We start from the raw sequence: 22,707 nt of genomic DNA, 5'->3' as shown, positions 1-22,707 counted from the left end.
AAACGTGGGGCAGTTACACGCAACAGCGCGATGCCTTGGTTTCATTATGGCCCATCCGTTCTCATCATGTCGCGCCGACAACGGTGGAATCTCACTTGCGAAGCAATTCTTTATTTTGGTACCGGCAACCTTAAAGTTACAATAAATCTTGGACGAGCACAGGCCGTTTGATGCCGCTGGTGAATCCTTCGTTGAACTTGAACCGCACGGGCCACCTACCAAGCAAGCGCCATGCAGCACATCCCAGATATCAGAACGTTTACCGTTTGGCGTTGGCAGTCGATTGGTCCTCACGCTTCCGTTTCTTCAGACCAAACGGGTTGGATGCATCTGCAACACGTACGTTCTTACATCGTCCAGACATAGATGAGCATGGTGTCACTTACCAGGAGCCGACACGTCGATATCTTGTGCGATTTCCACGCCAGGGATGTATGTGGCAGTCGAGTCATCGAGTACTGGACGGGTTCCCTTGTCCGCACGACGCATATTTTCGAGCTCCACTTCCCTTGCCATCGTTTGGCGAATTCCGAGGGGTAATCGAAGGCGATTCTCCAGCCCTTTGTAGTGAACCAGCCTGTCCAACGATCTACAAACCGTCCACCATCGTTCATCAAGAAGTGATCCATGCAAGGCAGAGTAAATTGCAAGGTTCTTCACGTACGGCTCCAATATGTAGTCGACAACTCCGCCCGGCAATTGTATCTGCTTGTATGACAATTGCAGTGACGACATAAGCGCCACGAGGCGATCCATGGACTGTTTGTCCTGTTTTGATGAGTTGATTGGGGGATTCAGCATCGCGACCACACTTGGCACGACATCCACGGCCAGCACTCGACTACCCACGCGCAGAGCTGACCCACTGCCAATGAAAGCGTCCAAGATGCTGTGTGATATCTCCACTTGTTTGCGATACTACAAAACAACAAACACGACCACAATCACACGCGTCAACATGCTTGAGCGCAAGAGGAACACATACGTCGGAATTGGACTTTGGGTACTCAATGCGGCGGCGAGAGCCCGTGCAGCACGCACGATATACGGCGACTGCAGCGATCGAACAGTATGGCGTAAGCGCAAATTGCTGGTGTGACTTGACGCGCGTGTCACACAGGTCTGCGAATTCCATCCACTCGAGGGCGTGGTTCACTTTGGTCCTAAGTTGGGAAAACTAGTTTGAGATTGTCATTGCATGCAGGACAACAAATGTTGGGCTTTACAATGTTGGATCGTTGAAGACGAGGGGCAAGAGATTGTCATGCAGTCCATTCAGGATGAGTTCCTGACTGCCGAACCGATCGGCCGCGTCAAAAACACGAGCAAACGCTGTTGATTTGTCCTTTTGTTGGTCCTTGGTTTCGAAGAACACTGTCTCCCACACGTCGTACGCCCCCTTGGACAGGTCTTTTCGACCCTATGGCTCGGGTCAAATGTCATGACTACAATGAGCCAGCGTACCATCATGGAGTCGATCATCGACAGTGTTAGCACCGACGTCTGCGCGCTTGCAAACTGCAGCGCATTCAGACAAAATCGCACGTCGTTGTCGGCGCGCTCACACAGGGTCGACAAGAGCGAGTTGGACGCTTGGACCCTTTCCTGGTGGCAAATATACTTCATCCGCTGCACGAGCTGACGCGAGTCCGGCGTGTGCATGACGAAGATCTTGGCGAGTTTGCGCAGCGGCCGCAATACTGGCGCGAACTGATCGTTGCAAATGCATATGATGGGGCGGATGACGGGATGTCCGCCGGCTGACCTTTGCTTTGTTGCCACCTTCTTGATGGACGGTGGTGTGTATGGGGCCGCAATCAGCGCCTGCAACGCCGCAATGGCGCCCTTGCCCTCTTGACCGGCCATTGCCCCGTCGATTTCATCCAAAATGATGCAATTCGGCCGGTTGTTGCCGAATATGGCTTGCATTTCCATGGCGTTGATGATCTACTCGACGACTGAACGATATAGGGGTGATGAACAATGGAAACTGCACCTTGTCCCGAAGAACTCCCGCCGTTCGATCATCGCTTGCATTGACTTCAATGGGATTGTACCCAGCATGGCGGGCTGCTATGCTGGCCAAGGTAGTCTTCCCGGCCCCCGGTGGACCACAGATTAAGATAATCTAGATGGAACAGGCAGTGTGAATTCGTGAAGGCGTTTCGACGATACTTTGTGCTCTGGTCGAATATCTTGTGCATTCTTTGACTCCGACAGAATCTTTGACGACAGCTTCTCCGTCGCTTTGGACGGAAACACGACGGGATCCCATGACTTGAGCCACGTCAGAACTTCGCGATTCGTGCGTTCGTCGCTCAACAGGTCGATGAAGTGCCGAGGACTGTACTTGTTCAGCCAAAGATCCGACTCCTTGATAGATTCCACAGAAGTTGACTTGGTTTGTTCCTTTTCGCGACATCGATCTTCCTCCACGGCGGCGTCGATGGCGCGCTAGTGAGTAGTCCATAGTCAGCGATCTATACCGTCGATCATGACAATGCAACCTTGTTAATGTACTCAAGGAGAGTCTTGATTGATGATTTGAGCTTCCATTGCGGCGGGCTTTTACTTTGCGACGCTGTTTTTTCGAAACCAAATTCGTGCACCTTCTTCTTGATGAAAACGCGTTCCCCGGACGCTAACACGCACGCAATGCTCGGCGTGTCGAGCGATGGTCGTTGGAGGACGAAACGATTGTCCATACTTGATGTTATTGGCATGTCGTTGTTAACTTCCATCTCTGAAGACTCCATTGCAACAATTTGAACCGCATCACGGTTTTGTACAAAAGTCGTCGATGGGGTCACGAGGGCTGTTGCGGGTTTGGGTGCAGGAGCAGCAGGCGTAGACAATGCTCTTTCCATCGCATTCATCTCATTCTCAGCTTCCATGTCATTCCCGTACATGAGTTCCCATTCGTCATACTCTTCGTCGTCCATGGTGGCGGCGGGTCAAGTCGGCGCCAAACTGCACATCCGGATAAAAAACACCCTTCCGGATTCTTCATGACCGGATAATTTGTCTGGCAACCGGATATCACATGATTCAAAATTCAAATCCAGTGACGGCGGTGCTCATGTCCGCGACGGCAGAAGAGCAGGACATCCAAAGAAAGCTGAGCTACAGTGCGGCGCTTCCAGTTTCCAAGCCTGGAGACAAAGTTCAAGTTTGTGTACGAAGGCTAGGACTGTTTGTATTCATGTGCTGGTATGTAGATCTATGTTCGCCTGCGGCCACCCACAGGAGAAGTCGACCACGAAACGTTTCGCGTTCTGTCAGATACTTGTCTCGTTGCCCATCCACCCAAGGTACCATGACATGCTACGATGGCTGGCGCTGAATGTGTATTGTAGACCAGTCGCGTCACGGAGTCTGTGAGCACATTTCACTTTTCCCAAGTGTTCAGGCCAGAAACAACTCAGCGCGATCTGTTCGATCAAACTACGTATGCCATCGTGGACGAGGCGCTGGAAGGCAAAAACGGCCTCGTATTCGCATACGGCGTCACCAACTCGGGAAAGACCTACACGATTTTGGGTACATGAGTCGTCCATGTTGAACTGGGGATGCCATGGGTTGGATAGGAACACCCGAACATCCCGGCATCTTGCCGGAGACGCTCCTGACATTGTTCAAAAAGGCAGACAAGTTTCGTATCACAGCTTCGTACTTGGAAATTTATAACGAAAAAGTTTTCGACTTGCTCACGAATTGTCAAAGGTATGGCATCCTTGCGAAGGGAATCCAGTCAGCGGCTGAATTCTCGCTTTCAGGCGAATATTCCTTCATCTGCTCGAAAAGGACGGCCGAGTGTACGTCAAGGATTTGGAAGAGCGCCCAATCAAGTCGTTTGAGGAAGCCAAGATGCTCTTGGAATGTGGTCAAAAGAATCGCCAGGTCGGCGAGACCAAATGCAATACCGACTCGAGTCGCAGCCACTGTGTATTTTCCCTTCAGCTATATCACAACGAACACCCGACCACGCTGTTCAGCAAGGTGCTGTGCCAAAAAAAAACCTTCCTTGCCTCATCGCGTCCGTCAGATATCGATCGTCGATTTGGCAGGCTGCGAACGCGGCGCCAAGACCGGGGCGTCCGGACTACGACTGCAAGAAGCCAGCAAAATCAACGGGTCCCTCATGAACTTGAACCGATGCTTGGAAACGCTGCGCTTCAACCAGCTCCATCCCAAGTCGGAGCGACCTGTACCCTTTCGCTCGTCCAAACTCACTCGGGTATAGATGCCAGAAAGCAGTTGTTCGACTTCTGAGCGATGAACCTAGCTCTTTCAAGCGTCGTTCGTGTGTAAACAAGCCGGACGCATCATTATGATAGTGACCGTGAACCCGTCGACGGACGAATTTGACGAGACGTTGCGGACACTGCAGTACAGTGCAATTGCAAAAGAAGTTGTAACAGCGCCTTCGAAAACTCTCTTGTCCCGACGGTAGGTTGTGCGCCATGGCCAGTCCTTGATTCGCATTGTAGACCGGTGCAAGTGAAAACTGAATATGGCACGGACGGTCACAAGAAGCGCAAACGACCTTCCATGCCGTCGAAAGATGGTGCGAGTCGTACCAAGACAGAGGCAACTTATCTGCCTATGATAAAAGAGCGAGGATCGATTCGAAGCCGCACCTCCATCCAACGAATTCCCGTGCCGGCTTCGACACGAGAAAGCAGCGGGAAAGAAGTTGAATCTGCACCAACAACAACTACGTTGAATGCACGGGCAAAGGCGAGGGCGTCCCTCGCTGTAGTTAGGCCTGTCTCAAAGAAGCGCATCACGGTATTCCCATGAGAGCTGGGATGGAAGCATTATTTTTGTGGCTAGGAGCATGACATTCAAATACTTCGCGACGAGATTGACCAGTTGAAAGACGAATTGCTGACCAAAGACGCCGAGTATGTCCAGCAGGAAATGCAGTTGCGCCGGGAGCTTGCCCACGAGCTCAATAAACAGCTGGACAGCATGAAGGCCTCGTACGAGGTGAAGCTCGCCGATGTGCGGGCGGAGTTGAAAGCATCGTTGGACACAACGCAGAAGGTGACACAAGGTACGTGATGCGACGATGCTGTGTGACACCTCTCGCGTGTGGCTGTAGAAAAGTTGCACTTCGAGAGTCTGTGCGAAAAGTTGCAGGAGCAAATCGACGAGTGCGAAGACGAAATCCGGCGCATTGAATCGCGCCATGCCGAAGAACTACTGGAATTGCAAACGTTTTAACTGCCACACGTGGCTTATTTACTCGACAATGTGTTGTCCATTGGAGCAGGGAACGGCATGCCGAACGATTTCCCGCTGGAAAGATGCCACTTTGGAGAGCTATGCCAGGGGACACACCGCCAAATTGTCGGGTTGTGTGGACGATGGATATTTCAACCAACGTCCAAGCCGTCACCATGACGACCTCGACACCTTTCAGGCAAGACCCCTCTTGACGATAGCTGGAAGAACGATGGCCCCGAGACCCCTCGGTGGTCGTCGCCCCCAGTCAGAGTTACATGTTGCCCCCAGCTAACAATAAGTCCAACAATGCAAATTGCCCCATCTCGTGTGTGTAAAAGGATATTTGATTGGATGAAAAGAAAGAATACCGACGATTTGATTGGCCATTAAGTGACCATTCAACAACGTAGATCGTTTGGTCGGGCGAATGGTTGGTGCGACGGCTTGAGTTGAACTCACCAAAATTGGATTCAACACGGCGATGGGCAAAGGAAGCAAGCGCGGCGGCCAGAAGAAGGACCAACTCGCGGTAGTTGGACGGAGCGTGTCCTCGTTGGTCAATGTAGAAGATGCCACAGAGGTTGAAATCCTCAACACCCCCGTCATGTCGGCTCGTCCGGACGGCAAACACAGCGACGACGACGACGAGGAAGAGGACGAAGACGATGACGAAGCAGAGATCGAACGCCGCTTAGTCGAGGAGATGCAAGCGGAGAAGAAGAAAGCCAACACGACGACCATCTACAACAAAGACGCGATGGTGAAACTTGCCAAAGAGCTTGACTTGAGCTCAAAGTTCAAGTGGGTCGAAACCCTCGACACTTCGTCGCACGTGCTCGAACTCGAGAATGCGCACGACGACCTGAAACGCGAAGTCGCATTCTACAACCAAACGCTGGCGTCCGTGAAGGATGCAAAGGAGCGCCTGCTCAAGGAGAATATTCCGTACAAGCGCCCGGATGATTACTTTGCCGAAATGCTCAAGAGCGACGCACACATGGCCCGTGTCAAGGACAAGTTGATCTTCGAACAAAAGAAGATGAATGCAGTCGAGGAGCGCAAGAAATCCCAGGCACACAAGAAGGTGGCGAAGGAGCTGCAGTCGCAAAAGGCCAAGAAGCGTCTCAAGGAAAAGAACGACACGTTGGAAGCAGTCAAGCAGTGGAAGAAGCGGAAAAATACCAACGCAGCGTCGGCTGTCGGCGGTGTTGACGATGACGAGAGCTTTGAAAAGATGCTGGAAGGTGCGGGCAGCAACAAGCGTCCGCGCGACGCCGCCGACAAGGGCGGTCGTGGCAAGAAGAACTTTAAGCGCGAAGCTCACAACAAGAAGTACGGGTCGGGTGGCAAGACCAAGTTTACGCATAAAAAGAATGACAAGAAGAGCACGAATGACTTTTCGTCGTTCAGCCGTAGCCGCAACAACGAAGGCGTGGGCAAACGAGGCGGCGGGAAGAAGCCCGCCGGCGCCAAGTCGCGACCTGGCAAAGTCTCGCGAGGCAAAGCGATTCAAAAGCGAGGGCGCAAGTAAAATCATCTAATTTTAAACGTGTGGGCATGCCGAGAAAAGTCATGTCTGCCACACCGACTCGCCCGTGCGCGAATTATAATAGTACACCAGTCCGGACGCAGGATCGTGCGCTTCTTGCCAGTCGCTGTCGACCGGTGCTGCGGGGTCCTCTGCGTATGCGTCGGTTCGGTCGTACGGCTCCATGTTGTCAGGCTGATAGGAATAGCTCTGCTGATCGTACGCCTGGTCGTAGCTGTCATAGTACGCCTGGTAGCCGTCTTGTAGCTCATAGCCTTGGTGCTCGTCGTTAGTGTAGCCTTGGCCAGGATCATAGCTGTATTGGGCGTAATCCAATTCATCGTTGCCTTGAGGGGGGTCAATAGGTGATGCACATAACAGGTCGTCGCCGGCTCCTGGAGCGTACGGGTCCCAAGACTGCTGGTAGTGGGCATAGCTCTGCGAGGCATAAGCTGTGTCGTCGTATGTCTGTGGGTAGCTGTACGAAACAGACTCTGTGGTAGCAAGTGTACCCGAGTCAGGTTGTTGGGTGCCATACATTGCCATGGTGTCCGTCGAGAGTTCATGTGGCGGTGCCGACACGTCATTGCTCGCGGCGGCGGAAGGACTGTACGACGAAGGGCCATCTAGGTACGTGGAGGCGAGGTCGACGTGGTTGCTTGGTGCGGCGGTTGATTCCGCATGGAGTGGCGAATCTTTTAGAGGTGTTTGGCTAGTTGCATCCATGGGTGTGCCATCTTTGAGTGGATATCTTCCATCCGTGTTGGTTTCAATCGGAATGGATGGCGTCATGGCGGGATAGGATGCCACCTCGTCGAGATGTACAGAAGAGCTTGGAGGCATGAACTCCGTCAAAGCTGCGAATGCTGGACCATCTGCGGCCGAGACGGGACTGGCAGGATGTGTATCAGTCGCGGGGGGCGGTAGGGGGCTTGAATCACGTATTCCAGTGTCGATGGAGGGTCCCGATGCCGAAACAGGTTGTGCTGTCCATCCCGCGGACTCGGTGCGTCGAATGGATGCCCGCCGTTGCGTCGTCTCTTCCTCCCACCGTTGCGATTGCTCTCGTCGCAGGGAATGCACGTGCCGGTCACGGGACGACCGTTGCATGCTCAGCATTGAAATCTCCCGCTCTCGCTTGGACTGGTTGAATTTCTGGCGCTGAAGCGACTTTTGGATACGCTGCGCTGTCCCCGTCAGCACGCGGCCTAGGAACGAGTCTTCGTCGAAGCGGTGGGACAGCGACTGCGCTGCTTTCCCGACGTGACGAACTACAAAAAGAGTTCGAACCGTTCCAAGCTGTCGTGCGCGTACGTGAGTTCGTCACGGCTTTGCATTCCTTGAAGTTGCGTACTTTGACGGCATGCGCGCTACTACAGCCATTCATTTCATCGGTCCCGTCCATATGATCCGTCGGTCGTACGCGACGTGTTTGAGCTTTGTTGGGTGATCCAGCGAAAACTCGACCGAGTACAACGGGCTCTTTACGACACTCGGATGGTTGAATGGCGCACTGAGTTGGACGAAGGTTTCCCCGATCGATTCCACAACTTGTGCGTATACAACATGCCCTTGAATCCTGCAAACATCGCGGACGTTCAACCGAGCCAGCCGCAGCTCACGCACCGAAGGGCTTGGGCCGGAACAAGCCACCCTCGCAAGTCTTCGCTCGTCTCGATTTGATCACTCCCCTGCACACCCGCCCGCACGATGAGTACTTCCATGGCCGAGCACTGGTCGTACCTCGGCAACCGACGCAACCCCCGGTAAGAGAACTCCCAAGTGGACATATTCATCGACGGCGATGTTTAGCGCATGCGCTCGAGCTTCAATCTGATGGCGAGTAAAGATGTTTAGTCGCCGCAGAATCTTTTGCGTGGGGGTGTCTGTTTCGAGGGCTTCGGCTTTCCCAAACAATCCTTTCACGCGGTACACGACCTGCCGCTCCCGCTACGACGAAGGAGTCAGAAAGGATGGATGTCAACGTGATTTTTTGGACAAGCTGGAGTACGTTTCGATCTCGTTTGACTTTTTCCCAATTGGTTTGCTGTGCTTTGTGCAGCTCTATCAATTGCATCATTCCACTCGTGCAGTTGACCTAAGAACCAAGCGATGGGTGAGATTCGCGGTGGAGTTGTGGTCTACTTTGCGACGCCAGCCACGTTGAATGCGCATGGCACACTTGATTTGGAGCGCTTCGAGATCGTTGGCATCTTGGAGGCGCTTGTTCTCGGCGAATATCTCGTTGGCTCTGATCATGTCGAGCCGCTGTCGTTCATTTTCCACGGGAAAGCTTTCAAATGGTCGGGGCTATCCAGGAAAGGTCCGTTATTTGTGGTGCGTAGTACACTGCATCCTACTTCAGTGTGGCAATACTCGGGCGGATGAAACTGCGCACACGACTTGCAGACGTCCTTGTTGCACGTGTGGCAGTGTACTCGGACCGCTCGCTTGCCACGACAATCGACGCACAAGAGCATCAATGGACCCGACCTACCACCCATCGACGTGACCGCACCACGAAATGAAGCATGCCAGCACATACACATGGTCCACCATGGTGCCTTTCGTATGAAGGTATGCCATGCAGTTGTCGCAATAGTTTTCTTTGCACGCAGCGCAGTATCGCGTGGCGACCTGGAGGAACGCTTGACATCTTGTGTCGGCAAGCGGCACAGTACCTGATACAGACATGACACGCACGTGGGGATGCGGGCGTGGGGATGCGTCGCCATTTTGCCCTTGGCATGGAGCATCGAAAAGCAGTCGAGACAGGTCTTTTCGTCGCAGTGGAAGCACATTTCCTGCACGGGATGGATCTATGCAGGCAGCCGTCACGTTCACAATCGTTCCGCGGGGTCGCAACACAAACATTGCAGTTCTCGCACTGGAGCGCGTATTCCGTTGCGTCATCCGCCATCGGAATCGCAGGGCTGTCGACATCGCCTTTGCCCAGAATGGACGGCTTCTTCCACGTCGAATATCCCGTCCTGGGGTTTGTCCAGTACGGCAAGCCGCTGGCCGCATCGATATACTTTCGAAAGACCTATTCGTCCCCCACGTCGATGTAGCCACCATCGAAGGAAGTCCCAACTCACCGTTTGCATCAGCTTGCGCATGTACGCCCGAGACGCTCGAGTTCGGAACAAGCATTGGATGGTACGAGCTGCAGCTTGCGCACGCATTTCCTGCCCGATGGAAACATAACGAGATGGATTTCAGCGTGCTATGCACCAGTCAAGACGACTTGCGTACCTGCCATTCTTTCCGCTTCAAGTCCATGAGGATGTACCCGCGCTCCTGGTACTGCTTCCGCCGCGCCATGTGCTGAATGCACCGTGCTTGATCGTCCAGCCACGCAAGCACGTATGCTCGCATTTCGTCTGGCCCTACGCACATCCCATCGGAAACATGGTACGCCGGGATGTCCCTCCATACCTTTAGACTTCTTGCTCCACTTGGACACAGCCAAGTGCTTCCAGAACAAATGGAGCACCTTGGCGTCGTCGTCGATAGCTTTCTTCGACTTGATCTGGAGTTTGGCCATTTCTTGCATGCCAAAAACAAAATCGGGGAACGTAAGGGACGATCGAGATTGTGACGGATGCGCTTTCAACTTCGCCAGGACGCGATCGGCCTCGGATGTGATGTCCATCAGGCGGTCGGACGATGCAAACGCCTCGCGGAACACTTTGACGAACTTGGACCGGTCCAATCTCAACGCAGCAAACGACTTGGCGGTTTGAGTGGCCCATAAGTCTCGCTTCATTCCGCTGTAATCGGCAAACATAATCTGGAAGATGGGAAACGAGATGTCGTCTCGGTGGATCAGCCCTGGGTCCTTCAGCCACAGCGGGTATTTCTAGCCAAGCAATGGACCGTCATGACAAAAAAGTCTACTTGGTCGTACCACGAGGTCGCCCATGTTGCCTTCGAGCGACTGAATGACCAAGAAATCGAGGCGAAACTTCACGCATCGCTCAAGGCACATATGGCAAAACCGCATCGTTTCATCGCGGCGGCGACAGTACTCGCGCTGCCGCTGCACCTATAGCATGATCCCCACAGGTTAGCACACATTTTCGCGAGCTCTTAAGGCACCGTGTGAACAGCTTGGCGACCTCGGACCAACCGTTGAATGCTTGTTGCAGCCGCATTTTGACGTCGCAGCATATGCGCCACGGCTTCGGAAACGATCTTCGCCCGCATGACGCGAAACTGCACCAGCATGGTTCGAGTCATTATTATTGCAAAAGTACTGTCGTGGAGGCTTGCGTACCTTGGTTTGGATTATTGTGGCTGCAGCGTCGCGACGGATGGCTCGCCGCCGCTTCCACTTAGCCAAGGCATGACGAGTTACCTTGTCGAGCCACAAAAAGCGGCATTTCTTCCGATCTCGCCGTCCCCGCCACAGCTTTTGAATTCGTGTCACGTGGCGGTGCAATTGCTGGCGCTTCTCAGCAGCTTTGTCGAGCTTGGTGTACAGCGTCTTGAGGTACGCTAGGTGGCGTTTCTTGGCACAGCGCCACGCCCGCTGAATGCAAATCGCCGCGACGTCCTTCGTATTCGTCTTGGTACCACCAAGTGTGCGGGTGAGCGTCTTCCACGCGGTTGCAGCCGCGCGAAACGGAACTTTTACATTGTCGCGGTGCGTTCTGTTCATCTGCTTGGCCTTGAGCGCCATGCGCGCTTGCCGCTCTCGCTTGCGCCGAGCCATTCGAAGCAGCTTCCACTTGCGGCGCTGGATCCACTGCAAAATGCACCGCTGGATGAGTCGTGCAGCTTTGGTTCGGATTGCGTGGTCTGCAGCAATCTGGCGACGTCGCTGACGCCGTTTGAAGCGCAAGATATATCGTATGAGCAACATGCGCATCTTTTCTTTGGCGCGGGCCTCACGAATTGCTTCGCGGGCTGCTCGACCCCGTCGGCGCTGCAGCCACCGCCGGGCTTGGCCTTGAATGCGAAATGCCGCACCTTGGGCTTCAAAGCGATGGGCTATGGCATGCTCGGGCTGGCTAAGTTTCTCGAGTCGCTTGGCCAGACGCACTTGTACCCTTCGACGAGCGGATAGTCGGCGTCCACAGTGCCCGCGCCACAGCTTCTGAAGCATGAGCGCACCATGGATCTTTCTCACGTCCAGGAGCATTCTCGCCAACGCCATCGCTCGCTGCTTATTGTACACTGCCAGTCGTTGTATTCGCGTGGCTGCGGCATGCCGGGCAGCAACCTCCTTTTTGCGAAGATGCAATCGATGCCGTCGAAAGCACATTTGAATGATTAAGGCTGCTTTGAATCGCCGCGAAACAATCTGAGCGATGGCGGTTGTTCTCATGCTGTCAAGGCCGGCAAGTTCAGTTCTCAAAAAGATGCATGCCTTGCGAGTGCGATGGCCGCGGTATACGCGGGCGAGAAGGGACGCTGCCGCCACTCGTTCTGCTTCGCGCGACGCCCCAACAAATGCCTTCCAGTGCTGCCATGCGTCAACGTAGAAGTGCAGCATGAACGTATGGAACGCAGCTTGGATGATCGCCCCCGCTTTCGATTGACAAAGGGTCTTCAGATTGCGTTCAAGCAAAAACGACAGTGGAATAATAGCTTGAGCGGTGGATAAAGTTGCGGCAACTTTGTCGGACGCTTGACGAAGTGCTTTCACTTCAACTGCCTGCTCTCGACTGAGCTGCATTTGAATAGCGCTGTTGATGGGTGCCGCAGTTAGCTTGGGCGGTGTCACGGGCTGAGGAACGATGGAAGCGGTGGTTAGCTGCGGCTGTGGAAGGAGAAGGTGCGCCATCTGTGAGTGCAAGGTGTCGCGGCGTACGTCCAGTGGTACGACGATGGCTGGAGGTGCAACAGACCGTCGTTGCGTTGTCTTTGAAGATGTTTTCTTATTTGGTACGGCTTGCTTCGACTTGCGCGGCACTTTTCCTTGTGACAGAAGGGAATATATGTCGTGTGGGTTGATAGTGGCTTCGATGTTGCCGTCGGTGCAAGTGACCTCACCCGTCATGTCTGCACAATGCCGTTCCTGGAACGTCCGAAGGACCCTTGTGTTGGTTGGTTTCCCCGACTCGATTTTGCGTAAGTGTTCCATGAGCTGCTGCATGCTGCTCATCGTGGTGCCGCGGTCGGCGCCTCAGTGGAATTGCGCAACGGTTCGCTGCCAACCTGAACCTTCAATATCGTACATAAGGTCGTCGTACTTGTTCGACCTTGGCGTAAAGTATACGGTAAAGTGTTAGAAAATTGTCCTTGATGATTGGACAAAAGGAATCCCAACTCGACCAATCAGAGAAGGGACATTTGGCCGAGTCTTCTGTGGTATTCGCCAACTCGACCGCCATGGCCCGCCGCTCCGAAGTCTTGCGCTTGTACAAGGATCTGCTTCTCGAAGCAGCGCAGTTCCAGGTACTCTTATAAATATGTATTGGATAATTTTGATGGAGGATGACGTCGGTGTGCGGTGTAGAACTACACGTTCCGCACATATTCTTTGCGCCGCATCAAGGCTGACTTCCGCGCCAACGCCAGTCTGCGCGACAGCGACTTGACAGCGTCGCTTGGCTTCGGCTACGAGCAATTGCATCTGTTGCGACGACAAGTAGCAATCAGCAAATTGTACCCTGCCGAAAAGTCCGTGATGGAAAACCTGCAGTAATTCATCCCATGCATGGATGCCTTCCATATCTCGAATTTGGCGACTGCCATGCTGTGCCGACTTTCGTGCAGTGGCCATGTTTGACCCCAACGATTTCATTTGTCACATTCTTCTCATCTCATGGCTGAGCCAGTAAAGGACGCGCTCTGTGCACATGGGCTAACTGCACTCGTAAGGCACGACATGCACTACTGCTTGCTACCTCCTTCGATGTTCGTATACGTCAGCGTGCGTAGGTACAGCGTACAGACCGAGGGTACGGAAACGCCGGTCTCGTGTAGCGATCTCGTGGTCATGGCTTGACGGCGGGCAACACGGACGCCATCGACGACGCTCCGCCCGAGAAATGTCACAACGAGTATGCCGGGAGCGACCGTGTACCAGTGGTTTCCCTGGATCGACTCTGACGTGGGCTGCGCGGCCATAGCCGCGGCTGCGTCCGTGTGTCCGTGTTTTGGACATGCATCGGCGCGTGCGACTGGGGGCCAGGATGGTTGGACCCATCAAACTCGTTGTAGCACGCGGTGGTGCTTGTCTCGGATAACTGCTTTGCTACCACTGAAAGTTGGAGGCTTGAAGCGGTTCTACTGAAAGAGATGATTCACCGGTGCATACCAAAACCGGGGCATCAGGGTTTTCGGGTGACTGCTCGCCACACATAAATCGCCGTGCAGGTGAACTTGCGAGTTAAGAAAGCAGGACATACGGTAGCAAGCACTCCGTTGTGCAGGTCACTGCGAGAGCTTTGCTTGTCTATGGCTGTATTGCTAACACTGACTTCGCCCAGCGGAAGCTGCGATTCCCTAAGGTGTCGCCAATCTCACTCGAATTTAGACTGGCGTACGCTGGCTACAGCACTTGCATCGGCTGCACAAGCCGCCTCCTTTCACTCATCTTACGTTTACAATCGCGGTGACAAAATTATTGTGATAGTTAAATCATGGGCAACCCAAGCGACGTTTCAATGACGTCACGACTCAGGCCCCTTGGATCATGGCGGCACATGCTCCAATGGCAGCAAGGGCGAGCGCGGTTGGCGCTGCGGCGTTGGCGCCAGGGGTGGACGGTGAGCCTGGTTCGGCAGTTGTCGCAGCAGGACCAAAAGGTTTCTTGGGCGCCGCAGTCGACGCGTCCGGCTTGACTGCTTGCTTGTTGGACAACCCGCCGTTGCATTTGGGTTGGTACACAGAGCACTCGAAAATTTTGACTGCAACGAAGATTTGTGAGCCGTACTGACGAGACAAAGCACACACCGTTGGGGCGCGGGGGAAGGGCCACGGTGGGAAAGTCGGCGGGGCAAGCCATGGCTTCGTTCCGGGTCGGGACGAACGACTTGATCGTGACAGTGGACGGCTTGGTCGAGTTGTACGCCTTGGCGAGGTTGTCAAACTCGGGGTACCTGGAATACTTGCACGGGATTGCGTCGTGGTCGCAGTTGTCGGGGCTGAAGTACCCAACGCCGTACCGACCAGCGTCCTTGCCGGCAAATGGCGGCGTCGCTACAGCCATCCATCCATGAAGAACCAATCCATCGTTGCTTCATAACCAACCCGTCTTGTCGATCAAGTTGTCTTTTTCGACGCTGTACTCGAACGCAATGCCACCGACAATGAGGTCCGTCATCTCGGGCTCTTCGTTCATCCACTTGGCCTACAACACCAGTCAGTCGTGGAGATCCGTGAGCCACCATCGGTCGTACGTCGTAGAAAGTGCGCTGTTGCTCGATGCCCCCGATTGTGTTATTGATCTCGATGCAACCGAACTCGCCAAACACAATCGGGCGGGGATAATTGGCCTTCTTGTAGTCCGCCATGAGCTTCTGAAGCCCCACCGATTGTGCGTACGTCAAATGGGTCGTCGGGTCGCATTCCACGTACGGGTTGAACCCGATCCTGCCATCCATGGGTACGTTGATCAGTCGCATTTGCCCATCACAACATGGCGCACCACTCGGCACGGGTGTTTTCGTTCGAGTCCTTGACGCAGTCGTAGTAGCCGAGCCAGCTCGCACGAGGATGCGTCGGTGTGTCAATGTCGGCGTTGTCGAGACCGATGGGGACGTTGCGAAGGAATCCCGTGCACTTGTCGGCGTAAGTACGGACATCGCGGATGAGCGCTTTGACACATGGCGCCGACTTTTCGATCAACTTGCCTAAATTGTTTTCGTTCCCGACGGAAAACCCCTGCCAGTGAAGCATGGGTCATGTCAGACTCTGCGCGATGATGGAGAATGCGGCGTACAATCACGTTGTCGTACACCGCAAATGCGTTGTAAATTTGCATGGCACGCGTAAACATCGCGTCCGTGTAGCACTTGGGGGCTTCTTCGTCCAGGATATAGCACCCTTCACAGCTGCATCGCGGTGCTGGTGAGATTCCATCTCGTCGCACGTAGAGTGAACTTACATTGCAGACATCCCGACAAAGGCGTACATGCCGAGCTTGTTGAGCTCACACATAAACTTGTCATGCGGCAAGGTGGGGTCGATGGCATACATGCGAATCGTGTTGACGCCCAACGCTTTGAGGTGTTCCAATTGGGGTCGCCAGATCGACTCCATGTCGTCCGTGAACCAGTCGACCGAGTTCGCGCTGAATTTCTTGCCTGTATTCGCGCGGGGGTACAACGCAATGCCCTTGACTCGGAATTCGGACCCGGTCACCGAGTCAAAAAACTTGGAGCCCTTGGCAACGAGAGGGTTCACCCACCCAGAGGCGGGAGGCGTCTGGGCACCAACCAACGCGGCACAAGTCAACAAGGCAGTCCACACAGCGCGCATAGTTCAACACGTTCGAGGTAAGTGGTGAAGTGGTCCGCTTGCCTCTCTCGTGAGTCACGGCGCCTTTACATCGCCGTGTCGTGAACATCTTGCCATGTTAGTTTGCAATTTGGGAGTATTTCGACCAAATCCATTGTAGTATTGTTCATTCATGACATGGAAACGTTATATTTACATCCAGTCATGCAAATTGCCTTGTGCGAAAAAGAAAATATATATAAAATGAATCCAGGCGAGTTAAATTGAGCAAAGTTTGATGAGTTTATATGTCTCCGTACACAATACAATTTTCAAGTACATGGTTGGTTAGAGTGCCATGGAATAAATAGACTAGACTGTACACGAACAGGATAATTCAAGAAATTTCACGTCAACCAAAACCTTCGCTGAACGTGAGAAAAACACGTTCGAGTTCCACACTCGAGGATTTTGGGGTAAACTCCACTGATTGGTCAACAGAAAATTGACCAACTTTTTTCCAATTTGTCGTGTTCTCGAAATGCAAGAGGAATTTTTAGAATGTCGACCAAAATTTTGAGTTTTTGAAAATGTCCGAGTTGGCGACAAAACAAAACACCGACTCAAACTGGGGTTTCGAAAAAGGTCCAACTCCGACTCAAAAATTCGGTTGCATGCTTTCAGTAGCGCGCTTCGAGTTTCCAGGACGAAGATCATCGAGCTCCATGGAGGTCCTACAAAACGCAACTATGCGAATGATACGATGTAATCTTGACAACACTCTTGGTACATCCTGTTCGACCTTCCGATCGAGCCGCGTTCTGTCTTTTGCTCTACCCAAACTCGTTGCATTGGTCGATTTGATATCTTCGAAGGTTATGTGACGTTTCACAATCTTCGTCTTTTGCCGCCAAGTGACCATCCAGTCGACATGCGTGATGTCGACGGATAAGCGATGTAATCTCACGCGACTTGTTTCGTAAGACTCTCGGAATGGGGCATTCGACCCTTCGCATCCTGCGCATTGTCGTGCCGGAGGGATCGTCGCCTGCTCCATGGGCTGATCTGGTGACTCACCGGCATGTGCGGATGGCCGATCGTACTTGCAATTGATGATCGTACTTGCAATTGATGGCCAAGTAAAGCAATGCAAAGGAGCCAACAAAGTCGAAATCGTTCGCGCATCACCATCCGCGCCTTCGATGGTGGAGGACTCAACAGGATGACTTGAAACGAGTGCTGTCCCAAAGCCAGCGTGAGATGAACCCCCCAACTGCATGGTGGATTCCAGAAGGAAGGGATCCTGCGTGGCCTGGCGTGGTCGTAAATGTGTGCCTGAGTCCTGTGTGCATACGAGCACCACATTTCGCAATTGCCTCTTGACGCCAAGTGTTCTTGCGTTTAAGTGATCTTGGGGTGGCACAAACTGCCTTCCCTACTCTACGACGAGCTGGATAAGTTGCGCTGGCAGCAACGACGAGAGAGTGGCTTGCTGATAGTTTTCGACTCTGTCGCACACAACATGTGGAGTGCAATGTCTGCATGGCAGGATATCTGTCGTTGGCCACCTGTGTGGCGTCCGCTGATTCGAAGCCAAAACGCACATTTTCAGACGCCCAAGCGGTCGTTTGCTGCATTATCTCGACGCTCGTCACGCAAGTCCATGCGACAAGAGGTGATGTAGCTGGGGTTACGGTCCACACAAGACCCGGGATTTGATTTCTTTGCGGGCGTCCCAGTCGGGAATGCAACCGTCCTCGAGCTTTGACGTAAATGTCAATCGAAGGACGCCAGTGCGGCGAGGCCCTTCGCCTTTGCCCGTATCATCTGCATCCCAAGACGCAGGCAGGATCCAATGCGGAAACGGTGGTTCGGTTTTTGACGGCGAGTACGTATATCCGTCCAGCCAGTTGTCTCCCTATGGCATCAAGGGAGTCGTTTGTCTCGGTACCGGTCGTGTCCGCACCTCTTCGATGACAGCGAGGCGAATGAGAATTTTAGCCATGTTGTAATCTTCCAGGACACTCAAGTCCAATTCATAGAACCGGTCGGGCTTTTCAGGGTTGAACACGTTCAGCCACCCGAGAGACTTGATCAGCTCCGCCTGGTCGTTTCGATCGAGCAGGTCAAATATCTCGCAAAAATTGCCGACGTCGACGAGTCGGGCAAACAGCACCCGCGCCGCTTCAACTCGGCCGTGGAATCCGCTAGGCATGCTCATGACAATGCGACTTGCCTGCATGCAATCCTCAGCAGTTGACCCGAATATGGACGACGTCAAACCTGCTCCGCAGTAAGGTATCGATCACTGACCGCCGTTTCGATCTGGACCAACTTGAGACGCACTTCGTCGCGGCAGTTCTTGATGCGAAAAATGTGCGACCTTGCGTAGTTGATCATGTTTACAAACTGATTGTGGCGGACGTAATCGCGCAGCTTTTTCCAACGCTGCTGCGCCCGTGCCACGGGGTCGAGCGGCACGTGTGGCTGGTCTCCACCCTCCGGGATGTCGATGATGACACAGTCCTTGGCGAGCTCCTTGACGAGCTGCTCGTACCGTCGGTTGCTCAGTGCCTTGGAGCCTGCAAAGATGACTCGTTCTATTCACGCGACGACTCGACCTACCTTTTGGGGGCCGACTTGTGGACACGTAGTCGAATTCGAGGCGACCGCACTGCGGAAGCGAGTTGAAGAACGACGTTGTCAGGACAAACTTTTCTCCTTCGAGCGTCTCGTTTCGGAAATTTTCCCAGTTCATGTGCTGCGACGTGTCTACCACAACGCGTACAATGACTGGCTACGATGCGGCGAAACACTCGCACCACCGCGCTTGGACGCAATCGAGAGCTTCTTCTCAGTTTGAGCTGTCTCGACCAGTTTCTGCGCGACCCAACGATCCGCTTTGTTGACCAAATCCAACGCAAAGTGCGCGGTTGGGTTTCCCATGATGACGGCATAGGCATTGCCCAAGTCGACCTTGAGCTTGGCGCGTTCCCGCAGGTTGAGCGTCGTCGAGACAAGTCGCTGAGCATCTTTCGCCGTGATCATTTGGAACAGTGCGTGGCTCACTGCCTTGACGCGAACATCTTGCGTTAGGCCCCCGCACCGCTCGAGCAACTCGTACGCCTGTGCCGCGGAAAACAAGATCTACCCGAGTGCAACCAAACATGAGCCCAGGAACGACTGCATCGACCGACTTCGGAATCGTTGATGGCAAAAAAGAGCATCTCGAGCTTCTCTTGCGGGCTTTTTGCTTGCAGGTGAATGTTTCGAATCAACTGGGCAATCCCGGCGTCCGTAATGCCTGTGTACCAACCATGGAATTGCTCATGCAACAACGCGATGGACCACACAACTGCAAAACGTACGGTTCTTGGCGTCGTGCACGTCCAGCACCGCTTCGCGCTCGTACACGAACGAGACTTCGAGCCGGCCTTCGATCGGGATGTGCCAGATTTGATTTGACGCGGCATCGCGCAACGCAAACCGATTTGGATCGAGGCCGGCGAGGGAATGTTTGGATCCGAACGCTTGAAACCGGACATGGGCGTTCATCAGTTCGACAAATTCAAAGTCTTCGATCGTTCCGCTGCTGTCGAGGTCGTATTGGGCAATCGCGAGCGCCGCGTCGTGGTCCGTCATGGGCGACCCGAGATTCTACTCGTAAGGACTGCTTCAGTAGATTCGCACCATGGACACGCGATGCTAACGAACGCACATCCATGATGCGCTTGAGCTCGACGGCGTCCAGCCCCCCCGACCCGTCCACGTCTGTGATTTCAAAGAGAGAGTGGAAGAACTGGCAGCTAAAGTCTTGCTCGTCCAAGTCGGCCGTCCAGTGCGCGTTCATGTGGGTCAAGATCTCTTGCAGCATCTCGACGCTTGGAGCCATATGCAGCGCGCGAAATACCGCCGCCAACGCAAACACGTCCACCTGCAGGTTGTCGATTCGACCTCGGTGTTTGGCGATGGAATTTGTATAAAAGACATCGAGGGGACTGTTGAAGACGGTCGATGGAGTCGGGTGGACGAGCTGGATCACCGTGCCTGTCGAGACATGGCCCATGAGTCGAGTGTGCTGTGCGTGCTTCGAACCTTTATTCTTCACACGCTCGAGGCGTGAATGGTGCTTGAGTTTTTCAAACCGACAGCCCTTCTTGTTGGTCGCGAGGCGAAGGAGTTCCGTGGCGATCATTTGGTCGAATGGATCCGTCAATTCCAACGAGTATTCGCCCGCGGGGTCGGTCGGGTCGAAGATCTTTCCTTTGCCGCTCTTTCCTTGATTCGTCGACGCGAGGTTGCATCCCGTAATCTCAATATCGCACCCTAGCCAGCCAAGGCTTGGAACGTCTCCTTCTCGTGTGCCATGGCACACGAACCCTGGTCTGTTTGCGTCGAACACATGGCAAACATGAGGGCCCGCCCTCCTTCCTTCCCGATGTTGTTGCCGTTTAGGAGCAAGTGCCGGAGGGTCTTAGTCTTGCTTGCGGCACTCGCCAGCACCAACGCCCCGCGGCATCCAACATTGTTGTAGCTTAAGTCAAGGGTTCTTAGTGTTGTGTTGATGGTCAGAACATGGCCAAACATCATGGCACCGGCGTCGCCGCACGCGTTGTACGCAACATGGAGCTCCAACAGCTTTTTGTTGAACTCGAGTGACTTCGCGAGCGTCACACCCGATTCAAGGCGCAGGAGATTCCAGCTCAGGTCCAATTTTGCGATCGTTACGTTGACATAACTAGGCACGACGTCAAGTGACCCATCCAGCCACAGGATGACAAACGCACAGCATGCTCGCAATGGCTTCGCCGCCGGTCGTAATCTCGGGCTGGACAACGTTCAGTTGTTCGGCTTCGCCAATGCGATTGCGAGGCATCGTGAGCTCGAGCACGCTCGTGTTCTTTTCGAACGCAGTCATGAACGCGGCGCATTCAAAGTCGTCAATATCCGACTTCTCCATGACCCTACAGCATGGCGTCAGTGCAGCGGACATGTGTCGGAGCACTATTTGTACAAGTGCCGTAGCGTGCACTCGTTGGATTCGATGTAAACGCGCAACGTCTTGGCCGCATCGGACCCGATCTCGTTCTCGGAAATGTCGAGCTTACGCAACTTGAGTCGATTCGTATGGATGGCCACCAGCAGCGCGTCGAGTCCGACGTCGCTCAGTCGATTGTCGCGAACGTTGATCTCCTCCACGAAAGGCAGCGAGTGGATGCAAGCCGCGAATTGCCGGATGTAGTCGTCGCCGAGCGACTATGCATGACGCCAAGTCCAGATCATGCACAATATTTGTTCTGACCTGGAACGAAAAGTCAAACACACTCGTGGTGTGCTTTCGAATGATGAGCGGTATCGCTGGCCGCTGGTCGGACAAACTGCCGACGACCACTCGAGTCCGCGGCGTAATGTCGGGAGCCGCCACGGCAGCAGGTGTCTGAGGGACCATGTCAGTCCCGCGTGATCTGTCGGTGGTGGGCTCGTCATCCTCTGAGGGTTCCGAAGGAGGGGCACGATGGGGACTCGACCGAAACAGGTGCTGCTTGGACGAAACGTGGTGGTAGTGGGCATAGAACGCGTGCTTGGCTGACTCGCCAAAGTACTTGACCTGGTTGTGTTTGGACAGGGACTGGGCCTTCTCGACTCGATCGTCGGGTTTGTCGTGGAGGTCATCATCGTCGTCGTCTTCGGCCATCGACGTCGGGAGATGGGACATGGAGTCATGAAACGAAAACTTGGTCAGAAGGGTCTGCCTAGCTCGGACGACGGGGGTGAACGACACGTCTCTCGCGATGGGGGGATGGAATTTGGACTCGTCGCGCTTGAGAATTGCCTGGATGCGCGTGTTGGTGCGAAGTCGTGAAAGGGATATGTCCACGGCGTGGCGGTCGTTGTCGCGGAATGGGAGCTTGAGCGAGCTCATGAGGCGCAGCTTGTCCCTTGGAGGGACAGTGTCACCCATCTCACTCCGTAAGGTTCCAATCTCGAGAACTTCGGGGTCCCAGCTCATTCGACTGGATAGACAAAGCAAGACATGCATGAACCACCATGCACATATTCCACGAGGCAACAGAAGTACCCGAGGAGTTTCGACGAGAGCTGTGGGGTTGAGGATGGACGGGGAAGAGACAAAGATGATGGAGGCTTCGTCTCGAGTGGGTCCAATCGCTTGTCCTATGAACGAAATGTGCTTTGCATCGCGATTCTGTTAAGCCTGCTGCGAACCTGCCGCTTTGTCCACGTCGATGCATACTGTCGTGGCGCGGGCTGATAGTTGGGACGCTCAACCTCCTCTCGCTCTTGAGTTTCATCGAAGGAGCTTTGTCGTCCAGGGCGTTTATAACTCAGTTCTCCCGACTCCTCGTCAATCAACACACCTTCTGCATCAAACGTGTTCCTGCCAGACTTGTCAGTAGTTCGCTCCAGAACTAGAAGTATTGTCTTTTCCGTACCGATACCATGGCATCTTATCTGCTGCTGGGGGACGTCGGCGCCGTGATGGAGGATGCCCTGGCATGTCTGCCGCCTTTACAATTGCATGTGCACACAACCGT

General features: G+C 53.9%; 7 protein-coding genes across 12 annotated transcripts; 3 read left to right on the top strand and 4 right to left on the bottom strand.

Annotated features, from left to right (window-relative positions):
* Positions 1–8: 8 nt before the first annotated feature.
* H310_00922 (hypothetical protein) lies at positions 9–2,974 on the bottom strand. Of its 4 annotated transcripts, XM_008863890.1 has the most exons (10): positions 2,508–2,974; positions 2,176–2,454; positions 1,997–2,128; positions 1,465–1,947; positions 1,227–1,420; positions 986–1,163; positions 665–918; positions 387–589; positions 264–330; positions 9–215 (listed from the first exon to the last, which is right to left on the bottom strand). In XM_008863890.1, exons 1-10 carry the CDS (start codon positions 2,940–2,942, stop codon positions 137–139), a joined length of 2,304 nt encoding a protein of 767 aa, XP_008862112.1. In that variant the 5' UTR covers positions 2,943–2,974; the 3' UTR covers positions 9–136. The 4 variants fall into 4 exon arrangements, with proteins under 4 accessions (XP_008862112.1, XP_008862110.1, XP_008862113.1 ...); XM_008863888.1 differs by having other exon boundaries at positions 387–918; XM_008863891.1 differs by having other exon boundaries at positions 9–330.
* Positions 2,975–3,064: 90 nt separating this feature from the next.
* On the top strand, positions 3,065–5,553 carry H310_00921. Of its 2 annotated transcripts, XM_008863886.1 has the most exons (10): positions 3,065–3,169; positions 3,219–3,311; positions 3,357–3,540; positions 3,588–3,723; positions 3,777–3,999; positions 4,046–4,237; positions 4,286–4,449; positions 4,491–4,791; positions 4,837–5,059; positions 5,108–5,553. In XM_008863886.1, exons 1-10 carry the CDS (start codon positions 3,080–3,082, stop codon positions 5,227–5,229), a joined length of 1,728 nt encoding a protein of 575 aa, XP_008862108.1. In that variant the 5' UTR covers positions 3,065–3,079; the 3' UTR covers positions 5,230–5,553. The 2 variants fall into 2 exon arrangements, with proteins under 2 accessions (XP_008862108.1, XP_008862109.1); XM_008863887.1 differs by having other exon boundaries at positions 4,837–5,553.
* A 38-nt stretch (positions 5,554–5,591) lies between these two features.
* Positions 5,592–12,872, bottom strand: H310_00919 (hypothetical protein; the record flags this gene model as incomplete). Its single annotated transcript, XM_008863884.1, has 17 exons — positions 5,592–8,031; positions 8,075–8,130; positions 8,184–8,339; positions 8,387–8,451; positions 8,504–8,710; positions 8,772–8,858; positions 8,906–9,070; positions 9,121–9,253; positions 9,306–9,397; positions 9,442–9,579; positions 9,633–9,806; positions 9,859–9,948; positions 10,016–10,149; positions 10,199–10,622; positions 10,671–10,808; positions 10,862–10,978; positions 11,040–12,872. 17 exons carry the CDS (start codon positions 12,870–12,872, stop codon positions 6,803–6,805), a joined length of 5,238 nt encoding a protein of 1,745 aa, XP_008862106.1. The 3' UTR covers positions 5,592–6,802.
* Positions 5,675–6,858, top strand: H310_00920 (hypothetical protein). Its single transcript, XM_008863885.1, has one exon. The coding sequence runs from the start codon at positions 5,714–5,716 to the stop codon at positions 6,761–6,763; it is 1,050 nt and encodes a 349-aa protein (XP_008862107.1). The 5' UTR covers positions 5,675–5,713; the 3' UTR covers positions 6,764–6,858.
* A 196-nt stretch (positions 12,873–13,068) lies between the features above and the next one.
* On the top strand, positions 13,069–13,614 carry H310_00918 (hypothetical protein). Its single transcript, XM_008863883.1, has 2 exons — positions 13,069–13,165; positions 13,227–13,614. The coding sequence occupies exons 1-2, from the start codon at positions 13,100–13,102 to the stop codon at positions 13,413–13,415; spliced, it is 255 nt and encodes an 84-aa protein (XP_008862105.1). The 5' UTR covers positions 13,069–13,099; the 3' UTR covers positions 13,416–13,614.
* A 694-nt stretch (positions 13,615–14,308) lies between these two features.
* H310_00917 (hypothetical protein) lies at positions 14,309–16,316 on the bottom strand. Its single transcript, XM_008863882.1, has 7 exons — positions 15,822–16,316; positions 15,657–15,768; positions 15,363–15,598; positions 15,115–15,307; positions 14,966–15,065; positions 14,669–14,914; positions 14,309–14,622 (listed from the first exon to the last, which is right to left on the bottom strand). Exons 1-7 carry the CDS (start codon positions 16,193–16,195, stop codon positions 14,393–14,395), a joined length of 1,491 nt encoding a protein of 496 aa, XP_008862104.1. The 5' UTR covers positions 16,196–16,316; the 3' UTR covers positions 14,309–14,392.
* Positions 16,317–17,754: 1,438 nt separating this feature from the next.
* H310_00916 lies at positions 17,755–22,698 on the bottom strand. Of its 2 annotated transcripts, XM_008863880.1 has the most exons (16): positions 22,606–22,698; positions 22,379–22,550; positions 22,233–22,327; positions 21,456–22,167; positions 21,168–21,409; positions 20,941–21,117; positions 20,533–20,891; positions 20,249–20,479; positions 19,872–20,200; positions 19,522–19,810; positions 19,351–19,457; positions 18,976–19,300; positions 18,779–18,925; positions 18,437–18,735; positions 18,120–18,389; positions 17,755–18,071 (listed from the first exon to the last, which is right to left on the bottom strand). In XM_008863880.1, exons 1-16 carry the CDS (start codon positions 22,668–22,670, stop codon positions 17,844–17,846), a joined length of 4,047 nt encoding a protein of 1,348 aa, XP_008862102.1. In that variant the 5' UTR covers positions 22,671–22,698; the 3' UTR covers positions 17,755–17,843. The 2 variants fall into 2 exon arrangements, with proteins under 2 accessions (XP_008862102.1, XP_008862103.1); XM_008863881.1 differs by having other exon boundaries at positions 17,755–18,389.
* Positions 22,699–22,707: the final 9 nt, after the last annotated feature.

Source organism: Aphanomyces invadans (genome assembly GCF_000520115.1).
Source record: "Aphanomyces invadans strain NJM9701 unplaced genomic scaffold supercont1.2, whole genome shotgun sequence".
Classification (NCBI taxonomy): domain Eukaryota; phylum Oomycota; class Saprolegniomycetes; order Saprolegniales; family Verrucalvaceae; genus Aphanomyces; species Aphanomyces invadans.
This window is presented reverse-complemented; position numbering and strand designations above follow the sequence as displayed.

Coding starts and splice junctions, on each gene's coding strand:
- H310_00917 (XM_008863882.1), bottom strand. CDS start 16,195: ATGCGCGCTGTGTGGACTGCCTTGTTGACTTGTGCCGCGTTGGTTGGT. Junction 15,308..15,362: donor GAAAACACCCGTGCCGAGTG/GTGCGCCATGTT, acceptor CATGGATGGCAG/GATCGGGTTCAACCCGTACG. Junction 15,066..15,114: donor AACAGCGCACTTTCTACGAC/GTACGACCGATG, acceptor CTGGTGTTGTAG/GCCAAGTGGATGAACGAAGA.
- H310_00921 (XM_008863886.1), top strand. CDS start 3,080: ATGTCCGCGACGGCAGAAGAGCAGGACATCCAAAGAAAGCTGAGCTAC. Junction 3,170..3,218: donor AGCCTGGAGACAAAGTTCAA/GTTTGTGTACGA, acceptor GCTGGTATGTAG/ATCTATGTTCGCCTGCGGCC. Junction 4,000..4,045: donor CGACCACGCTGTTCAGCAAG/GTGCTGTGCCAA, acceptor CGCGTCCGTCAG/ATATCGATCGTCGATTTGGC.
- H310_00922 (XM_008863888.1), bottom strand. CDS start 2,942: ATGGACGACGAAGAGTATGACGAATGGGAACTCATGTACGGGAATGAC. Junction 2,455..2,507: donor TCCTTGAGTACATTAACAAG/GTTGCATTGTCA, acceptor ACTACTCACTAG/CGCGCCATCGACGCCGCCGT. Junction 1,164..1,226: donor GTCTTCAACGATCCAACATT/GTAAAGCCCAAC, acceptor TTCCCAACTTAG/GACCAAAGTGAACCACGCCC.
- H310_00920 (XM_008863885.1), top strand. CDS start 5,714: ATGGGCAAAGGAAGCAAGCGCGGCGGCCAGAAGAAGGACCAACTCGCG.
- H310_00918 (XM_008863883.1), top strand. CDS start 13,100: ATGGCCCGCCGCTCCGAAGTCTTGCGCTTGTACAAGGATCTGCTTCTC. Junction 13,166..13,226: donor TCGAAGCAGCGCAGTTCCAG/GTACTCTTATAA, acceptor TGTGCGGTGTAG/AACTACACGTTCCGCACATA.
- H310_00916 (XM_008863880.1), bottom strand. CDS start 22,670: ATGCCAGGGCATCCTCCATCACGGCGCCGACGTCCCCCAGCAGCAGAT. Junction 22,551..22,605: donor GATAAGATGCCATGGTATCG/GTACGGAAAAGA, acceptor CAAGTCTGGCAG/GAACACGTTTGATGCAGAAG. Junction 20,480..20,532: donor TTCGACGCAAACAGACCAGG/GTTCGTGTGCCA, acceptor TTGGCTGGCTAG/GGTGCGATATTGAGATTACG.